The sequence below is a fragment of the Ceratotherium simum genome, chromosome 12, assembly GCF_057802395.1.
Source record: "Ceratotherium simum simum isolate JZ-2026a chromosome 12, ASM5780239v1, whole genome shotgun sequence".
Lineage (NCBI taxonomy): Eukaryota > Metazoa > Chordata > Mammalia > Perissodactyla > Rhinocerotidae > Ceratotherium > Ceratotherium simum.
The window spans coordinates 11,793,691-11,803,627 of record NC_141911.1 but is presented as its reverse complement, the minus strand read 5'-3'; the positions used below and the strand labels follow the sequence as shown (position 1 = coordinate 11,803,627).

The following is a 9,937-nucleotide window of genomic DNA, read 5'->3' as shown; positions in this document are numbered from 1 at the left end:
GAGTCCTCCCTGTCCCTCCACACCTCCTACCCGCTCTGCAAACCTCCCCATCCCCCTCTACATGCCTATTGTTACTGCCCTGGTTAGGCCCTCAGTGCCTCTCATCTGAGCTGCACCAGCCTCCAAATTGGGCTCCTGCCTCTGTGCTTGAACCCCTAAATCCACTCACCTGTTCTCCACACTGTCCCCAGAGATGGAAAACCACTGCCTGACAACCTCAGTGGCTCCCTATCTTACCTGCCAAGTAAGGACTGAGCTCCTTAAAGTGGAGTGCGAGGCCGCCCATGACCTGGGCTCACTCCACCCTCCAGCCTCACCTGCTGCGCACCTCCCTCTGCACGCTTCTGTTCCCTTCTTCGCTCACACCACTCCCTCTGCTGGAATGCTCCTCCCACGGTCCTTCACCTGCCTAACTCTTATCTATCGCCCAAGTCTCAACTTAGGTATCGTATCTTCTAGAAAACCTGCCTCACACCCCCAGGTGGGCCAAGAGCTGCTTTCCTGTACATAGTCCTTCCTTATAACTTACACTGAAATCATCTATTTGTATTTGTCTCCCTAACTAGACTACAAGTCGCAAAGGCACGTCTTACTCAGCTTTCTCTCTCCAGCCTGGCCCTGCGGCTGGCACACAGCAGGGCTCCAGAAACGTTTACTGACCCAAACTGACAAACCAGGTAAGAGGTTACTAAGGTGGGAAGTGACGATGATCTGAGCCGAGAGGAAGCAAAGAGGATGAAGAGGACAGAGCAGGCATTAAAAATTTTTTTTCCCAAAAATCTCAGTATATAATAGGTATTTTTTCCACAAACATATCTTATATACTTGCCACCCTCCCTCCTCCCCCGAAAAAAGCACAGCTACAATTTAACATCACAAGGAACTCAAAGAATATGCCTGCAGGAATATGCTAATGATATCTAATATCTAATATTATGCTACAAAGGACAGCTACAGGGAGAAAAACAGAGAAGGGGATGAAACTACAATTTCTTCCTTAATTTCTTTAAAAAAATTTTGGATGATGGAATTATGCTTGTAAAAACAATACAGAAATAAAGTAAAAAGTCAAAATTCCCTTACTCTGGGGCTGGCCCTGTGGCTTAGTGGTTAAGGGCACGCGCTCCGCTATTGGCAGCCCGGGTTCGGATCCCAGGCGCGCACCAACGCACCGCTTCTCCAGCCATGCTGAGGCCGCGTCCCACATACAGCAACTAGAAGGATGTGCAACTATGACATACAACTATTCAGTGGGGCTTTGGGGAAAAAAAAGGAGGAAGATTGGCAATAGATGTTAGTTCAGAGCCAGTCTTCCTCAGCAAAAAGAGCAGGATTAGCATGGATGTTAGCTCAGGGCTGATCTTCCTCACAAAAAAAAAAAAAAAAATTCCCTTACTCTACTCCCCTCAGCCACAGGCTGGTGTACTTACTTTCACACCTAATCTCCCCAGGCCCTTAATGTCTATATATATAAATGTATAAAATGTCATATATATATTAATATAATATACTAGCATAGTTACTTTTATACATTTTGCTATACCCATATAAACCTTTCTATAAACACAAAATGTCATATATATGTATTATATATTATATGCAATATACATGACTATATTATATATAATGTATAAACATATGTGACTCTGACTTATGCATATTAAATTATATGTATATACAATTTTATTTTTAAAATAGGTTATAAACATATTGTTCTATGATTTTTTTCACTCACAGAATTTTTTTATAGACATTTTTTAATGCCAGAACCTACAAATTATGTCATTCTTTTTTTAAACACAAGCCACATAGTATGAATGTACTACAATTTAATCAATTCCCTCTCAATGAGGATTGAGGACAAAATGCTATAGTAAACATCCTTGCAATTTTCTGGTTACTTTTGTAGGTAAAGTCCTAGAATTGCTCAGTCAGAGGGTAACGCACACAAAATCTTGATGAGTATAGAAAGCCTAAAGGTAGACGAGGCAGGACATGGAGATTCCTACGTGGGGTTAGGGAGAATAGAGGGGGACTTGGGGACATTCCCCAGGTCATCTGGATTCCACGATTAGGTGAATGGCAATGTCACGAACAACAACAACAACAGTCTACAACCAAGGTCTGAGCTGGAGTAATCAAGTCAGGAGCGATGAGCACATGGTGCAGGAAGCAGCCACGGCCATACATGAGAGAACCAGACAGCTTCTGTGCAGTGAGAAAAAATGAAAATCAAGACAGAACTCAAGGGGGCCGGCCCCCTGGCGTAGCGGTTAAGTGCGCGTGCTCCACTGCTGGCGGCACATCCCGGATGTGCACCGAGGCACCGCTTGTCAGGCCATGCTGTGGCGGTGTCCCACATAAAGTGGAGGAAGATGGGCACGGATGTTAGCTCAGGGCCAGTCTTCCTCAGCAAAAAGAGGAGGATTGGCATGGATGTTAGCTCAGGGCTGATCTTCCTCACAAAAAAAAAAAAAAAAAAAAAAAAAGGAGGGGGGGAAAAAAAAAAGAGCTCAAGGAAATAGCAGCTAAGGAGCCAGAAAAGAAAGGAGTCGACAGAGAGGTAAGAGGTTAAACAGGAGACAAGTGTCACAGAAGCCACAGGAGGAAAGGGCTTCAAGGAGAGAAAGATCCCATGTCAAATGATACAGTGGGATCATAGAAAAATTTTAAAAATTGGTCATTAGATTTGTAAATCAGGAGGTTATGACATCACTTCGGTAGGAAAAGTTCTAATGACAACGTAGGAACGAAAGCTAGAATGAAGTGGGTTGAGAAAAAATGGGAATGAATAAATAACCTTAAGTACAGCTGCTCTCTCTTGAGGCTCAGCTGTGAAGGAAAGGAGGGAGCGGCGGAGGTGGAGAGGAGTGAATGTGGAGGCAGAGTTACGACTGGTCCCTTCTCGCAGTGAGCGGCCTGAGCACATACGTAAACTGAGAGGAAGGACCCAGGGAAGAGGACGGGTTTGGATACTCGAGGCGGGAGGATCTCCAGCAGACAGACAGGAGGGAAAGAGCATGTGGAGGCGGGGGTCAGGCCTGCACACGAGAGGCGGACACAGACAAGAGTGGAGTGAGTTCCCGACATATAACCTCGCACTTCTTCACATGGTTAAAAGGCAGAGTCACCTGAGAACGAGAGGCTGGTGATACAGAGCAGTGCTTTTCAAACTCTATGGTCACAGGAACCCCTGGGGATCTTGGTGAAGGCAGATTCTCATTCAGTAGGTTTGAGCAGGGACTGAGATTCCAGCAAGCTCTCGGTGACGTAGAAGCTGCGGGACAGAGGCCCACACTTGGAGACAAGAGAATAGGGCTTGAAGAGCATGGCGATGCTCTAGATTAACCACAGGGAGGGTGAAACCGGAAGCTTTGCCAGCTTGAACAAGATTGCCCTTGCCAAGGAATTAACTTTGGTGGAGAAGGAAATAAAGTTTCTGGCTGTTTGCCTGCGCATTTGTTTCTGTCTCAAAATAGCTGCCCGTGGTTCCCACCAGCTGACAGGCATCGAGGCTGTAAGCTGAGGCTGCTCCCGAGGACGGAGGGCCCTGAGGAGCAGCGTCCACCACCTCAGGAGGATTTGGGCTTCACTTCAGCTCTTCCTTTAAACATTAGAGTTGCGTGAGGAGATCTTCCCAGTCCCTGCAGGAGTATTATTGCTACAAGCAGTAAGTCCAGGGGCATGACGGAATAAACGTCTTCTTGTCTTACTGCAAAGGACAGACTTGGTGGGTGAGGAGGAACAGGATCAGACAACTTGTGGACTTCATACAAACAGTTTCAACTTGAAATTTGATTTACAAAATGTCCTTAATACTGACATTAAAACCATTATCACATTCTAGAAGATAAACACACACATGGACAAAGAGAACAGACTAGCGGTTACCAGAGGGGGAGGAGTGTTGGGGGGGGTGGGCACATATATATGGTGACTGACAAATAACAACGTACAACTGAAATTTCACAATGTTATCAACTATTATGACCTCAATAAAATAATAATTAAAAAAAATCACATTCTATTACTTATAGATTTTTATTTATTTTATTTTTCCCCCCAAAGCCCCAGTGGATAGTCGTGTGTCGTAGCTGCACATCCTTCTAGTTGCTGTATGTGGGACTCGGCCTCAGGATGAACGGAGAAGTGGTGCCTCGATGCGCACCCGGGATCCGAACCCGGGCCACCAGCATCGCAGCGCGCGCACTTAACCACCAAGCCACAGGGCCGGCCCAACATTCTATTACTTGAGACTCGGAAATCTTCCGAGATTTTTTTTTTTTTTTTTTTTTTTATAATTTTTATTTATTTTTTCCCCCCAAAGCCCCAGTAGATAGTTCTGTGTCATAGTTGGACATCCTTCTAGTTGCTGTATGTGGGACGCGGCCTCAGCATGGCTGGAGAAGTGGTGCGACGGTGCGCGCCCGGGATCCAAACCCGGGCCGCCAGCAGCAGAGCGCGCGCACTTAACCGCTAAGCCACGGGGCCGGCCCTTCCGAGATTTTTCTGAATCAAATCAACTTAAGTATTAATATTAACATTTCCTCCAAAAGACCTTGAGTTTCAGGAGAGTAACTTTAAACAAAATTACTGATGCCCTAAATCAGGGGTCAGCAAACGTTTTCTTAAAGGGCCAAACAATATTCCCAGCTTTGGGGGCCGCCTTCTGCAGCAGCTACTTGAGCCCGCCGCTGCACTACAGAAGCAGCCACAGACAACACGTGAAGAAATGGGCGTGGCCGTGCTCCAGCAACAAGTTATTTACAAAAACGGGGTCAGCCAGCTGTCGTTTGCCCACCCCTGCCCTAAATCAAACTGTGAATCACAACTAGCATTTAATTCCAATAGTTAAGAGAAACTCCAGAATCCAAATTTTAATATAGTAATAGAACTGCCTACCACATTTTTAAAAAATGGTTTTCTAAAATTAGTGATCAGAATAAAATTGCAAAACTAAAATATTTCTGAACTACATACTACATAAAATGTTTATATATATATAAAATGGAGACGCAGTGCCTAAAATGGCAGTATTCAGTTTGGAAAGGGTAATGCAACCCCTCAGAATCGTGGTGAATAGCACAGGCTCCAAAGCCAGCCAGACCTGGGTCCAAGTGATGCCTCCAGCCATGGAGTTAGGGCCTCAAGTTTCCTTGATATTAATAGCACCCACCTATTCGGTTGTATGCCAGGCACATAGTAAGCCCAAAATAAGTGCTGGCTATATGGTGAACCAGAGTGTCCTGAGTCTTGTCAGTAGCAATATTTTGGTCAATGGCTGAACACTTTCATCTAGTCACTAAAAGGATTTTAGGGTTTTTTAAAAATTTGGTCTTCTCCTATACCTTCTATAGGTGCCTCTGGTGGAAATGCTGAGGTCCAAAACTTGTCAGATAGAAGACATGGAGGAAATACAAGGGAATGTGCAATAGAAATCAGAGGAAATAATTGTGTTATAGACTCTGTTCTAATGAAACTGCTGTTACAAACCATGTCCCTGTAAAGGTATAACCAGGGGACTGGAAGGATGCAGAAAACTAGTGACAGCGGTGATCTCCAGGGAGGCAGGAGTGAGGAGCGTCTTTCTATGTTTTCATATACTTTTGTAGTAGTTCAATCTTCAGTAAGAACATACCTAAGGATCTCGGGGCCTCCACTCACCAGATGGCGGTAGCCAGCCCCCTCCCCAGTTGTGACAATCAAAAATGTCTCCAGACATTGCCCAGTGTCCCCTGGGGAGAGGGAGCAAAATTACCTCCATCTGAGAACCCTTGCTCTAGGGCCTAGTCATTAGAGAGTTCCAGCCTCTAAGAAGAAGTTCTTTTGAATCTAGTCAGATATTATACCCTCCACAGTTGGCGATTCGACTCGAACAAGTATGTTTTGTTTACAGGACAGTTTTGGCATTTAAAACGAGATTTGCATTAGAAAATTTAGAAATAATTGCAACTTGATGGTTTTCCTTTGCTGAAATTCCCTACTGTGGTTTCTCAGTTGAGGCCTATGATGTAATGGAAAGTACTAGATTGGGTATCAGGCAATGTGGACTGGGATCCAAGATCCACTTAGTCAGATGCTGCATTAGCAAACACAAGTCATAGCTTCACACTCCTCACCCACAAAACAAGAAGCTTGGTTGGCCTCTAACATCATCTTCTAGCTCAAAATATCTGATTCTACTTAGGAGCTCCATCCTAAAGCCTTGCTCCTCGTATTTACTCTCACCAGGGTACTGTGCAGCTCTGAACAGTCAGCTCTCTATGCATATACTTTTTCCTAATAAAGGATACCAACTCCTGTCTCTTTACGCCATAAGAGTGAGTTAGAATCATCTGACATCCAAATATGAAATCTTTAAATAGTGACATTATTTAAATCATAAAAATAGCTACAAATTATCCAGGTAATTAAATAAAAACCCACCTCTTCCATATACTGATATATTATAGCTTTGACAGCCGGCATATTGGTGGCATCCATCATTAAGGTCACTGCTTGTCCTTTTCGAATCTTCACTACCCCTTTGAACACCTGCTGATTATTATAACAGGCAGCCAAAGTAGCAATGGCCATCACCTACAGATAATAAGAAGACAGAAAAAACACTGATTCATTTCATTTCATGAACAAAATGAAAAATGGTGCTGTAAGCAATCATCATCATGAAAAGGTAAGAATACCTTCTGTAGAATGAGAAAGCACCAGAGAGCTAAGATGTAACTAACCAAGAAAAAATCCCCATGAAGAAAGCATGTCAAGACTTTTAACCTTCTCACTCCTCCTTTCTCAACAACACACACAATCCAGGGGTCTTTGCAGTCTTAAATAACTCTGTAGTTGAGCCACAAGAGTTCCTTTTTATTTGGAAAAAACAAATACAAGCCAATGCAACATTTTCCATGCTAGAGCAATGAATTATTACATCTGGAAAATATATCTCAAATTAATATCTGAAAAGAATTTTCTATTTTGTTTTTTCTTTCTATTTTTTCTACATCAAACATAATCATTATACATTAAAAAATAACATGAGGGGGAAAAACAATAGAAAAGGGGAGGGTAGTTTCCCAGTTCAAATATAAATTATTTCTAGGATAAATGGAAGCCTAAGTTGGGCATACAGATTTTAGTTCCAACAAACATTCAAGATTGGTCATTACAGCAAGATCAAACCAAGTTTCCAAATCAGTTAAATCCTATGATTTTCTTCATTTATTTGAGTTTAAAATGGAAATAATTGGTAAAGGCATTTAAAAAGTGTAAGGTCTTAGAATATTGAGGGGGTAGGTCCATAGGATCAGATTCTAGGAAAAGGACAGCAGTGCTTAATGAAGACTTTATAATGATAACAGCTTCACCTACAGGAAGCACTCAGCACTCCCATAAATCTAGGCCAAAGCCCTACATTTAATTGTGAGGATAAGGATCTAACTAGTTTAGAATAATTGATGGAAGAAAGCTTCTGGAAAGGAGCAGATTTAACCTCAAGGCTGAGCTGAGTGTGGTGGTTGTGGGGCAAAGGGGAGGTATTGTGAAACACTGCCTACCTCCCAGCAAAAGAAAATAAACTAGAGTCGTCTTTTTAAGGAACCATATTCATGAATACAGCAGACCAAAACAGTAAAGGCATTCTAACCACCCCCATCACACCACCACACCATTCCCTTTAGCTCTGCCTCCCATATACAACAATAGCCCCATTCCATACCTGTGGAATAGCACAGAAGTTAAACACACTTTGGTTTCTAAGTCTTGAAAGGTAGGTGATGACATCTGGGATGTGGTGTAGGGCGTTGGTTATAAGTTCGTTCAGGCATTGCACAGCCAAGTCAATATTCTCTGGCTTAGCAAAATCACCCAACTTCTTAACATACTTGCTCCAAACCTAGACAGATAAGATTAAAAAACAAGTCAACCTGTGCCTAAGAGAAGAATGTATGAGCAATATGAAAGCATCATTGTGAATAAGAACTATTATACACAGTAAAGTCTTCCTTAGCTGCTGACTCATCTTGCACCAAAATCATGTCCGTTTTAAGCTCTATGCAATGGCTATTTTTTTTCTTTTTTCTTTTATTGTGAAATTTTTGTTGTACATTATTGTTTGTCAGTTACAATATAAGTGCATTCCTCCACCCCTTGTGCCCACCCCCCAACCCCCCAGCCCCTGGTAACCACCAAACAGTTCTATTTGTCCGTGTGCTGGTTTATCTTCCACATACGAGTGAAATCATGCACCGTTTGTTATGCAATGGCTATTTACGACTACCAGTCAAAGTCTATCTAATCACAACCTAAGAGTAAGCTAAGTATTTAGGAAAGTGTCCCTTTGCGACAATTAGCACAGCATGTACTAAGCAATACTTTGATGCCCTCTGACTAAAGAGGCCTCCTATTATTCAGAAGGCATTAGTCTATTCCTGAAACATATCCAGATATATACAAAATCAGTTACAACAGTACAGCAAGCTACACATTAAACATTCTCAAGATGGCCAGGCCTCAAAATAATAATGATTAACATTACATTCCCAATTCTGATGAAAGTGCTGCTGAACAAGCACACCTGGGGAAGATGAGCTGGGTCTACACTGTAAGAACATTACCTCCTTGAATCTTAGTAACTTGAAAGTGAAATAACATCCTTAACTCCAATAGTGAGATTGGCTTGATGATTTTTTAATATTATCTAGAGGATTCTCTGAAGCTAGCAAATAACTCACTTTTATTCTTGGGAAATTCTTAAGCTTCCTGAAGAATAATACTTGCTGTAACTTTATACACTCCCCAAAATAAATGACCAGGCCTAAAAGGACTAGGAGATTCTACGGACAGTCAAATTTGTTATCCATTCTGAATTTGCACCTAAACCCACTGAGACCGATGGCACTAGATTGTTCTGCAGAACCTGGAGAAAATAGTTAATGAACTCCTATGTATCCATCCACAGCTTCAACAATTACTGCCATTTGGCCCATCTTATTCCAGCTATACGTCCCCCTGCCGTAGTCCCAGGATTATCTTAAATTAAAGACTTGATATATCATTTTATCCACAAATACTTCATTATGAATTTCTAAAAGACTTGGAATCTTTCTTATACACATATCTTATCACACCTAAATATTAATGATAAATATTTAATACAAAATATCCAGTGTTCAAATTATCCCATTGTCTAAATTTTTTTTTCCACTTGGTTTGTTCAAATAAGGATCTAAACAAAATCCATATATTGCATTTGGTTGATGTCACTTAGGTCTCTTCTGCTCAATTTTTTTTTTTTTTTTTTTTTTTGGTCAGGAAGATTGGCCCTGAGCTAACATCTGTGCCCATCCTCCTCTTTTTTTTTTTTTTGTATGTGGGTTGCTGCCACAGCATGGCTTGATGAGTGGTGTAGGTCCACACCTGGGATCCGAACCTGCGAACCCAGGACACTGAAGCAGAGTGCACTGAACTTAACCACTACACCACCAGGCTGGTCCCCTATTCTGCTCAATTTTTATTTCACTACTCAATGGGGAGCCCAATCCTGGAAGAGAATCTTGGCTGGTCAGTGTCCAGTTCAAGGAGGCTAGTCCACTCCAGCTCCTGTAGGCTGTGCCATGGCCCCCATGGACTCACTCACTACTGAAGAAACTCCTCTCTCCGTTTCACCTGCTCTTCTCAAACGGGCCTCTGTCCAGTGAATACCTGTTGGCTCTTTTGGGGCCTTTCCTGTTCTCAGGCCTCTTAGACACCCTGTGGCCAACCCCTGCTTTCTCCTGCATGGGCTCCGGCAGCAGGCAAGTGTTGTTTGTGGTGCTCGTGTTTTGTCTGCACCCACTTGTGTTGTGGAGTTCCTGGGGATGCTCTGTCACTTAGTACTTTTGTGCATGTTATCCATGGGCTGGGTTTGGGGTATGTTTCTTTTAGTTTTTTTGTTGAGTTGTTT

General features: G+C 42.6%; 1 protein-coding gene across 2 annotated transcripts in view; it reads right to left on the bottom strand.

Moving 5' to 3' along the window:
• Window positions 1–9,937, bottom strand: part of FDFT1 (farnesyl-diphosphate farnesyltransferase 1) — a 39,886-nt gene that overhangs the window by 5,193 nt on the left and 24,756 nt on the right. For both annotated transcript variants that reach the window (XM_004433511.3, XM_004433510.3), the window contains 2 exons: window positions 7,712–7,888; window positions 6,427–6,579 (listed from right to left, as the gene is read on the bottom strand). In XM_004433511.3, coding sequence (XP_004433568.1) covers window positions 6,427–6,579; window positions 7,712–7,888 — 330 coding nt within the window. The remainder of the gene's footprint in view (window positions 1–6,426; window positions 6,580–7,711; window positions 7,889–9,937) is intronic.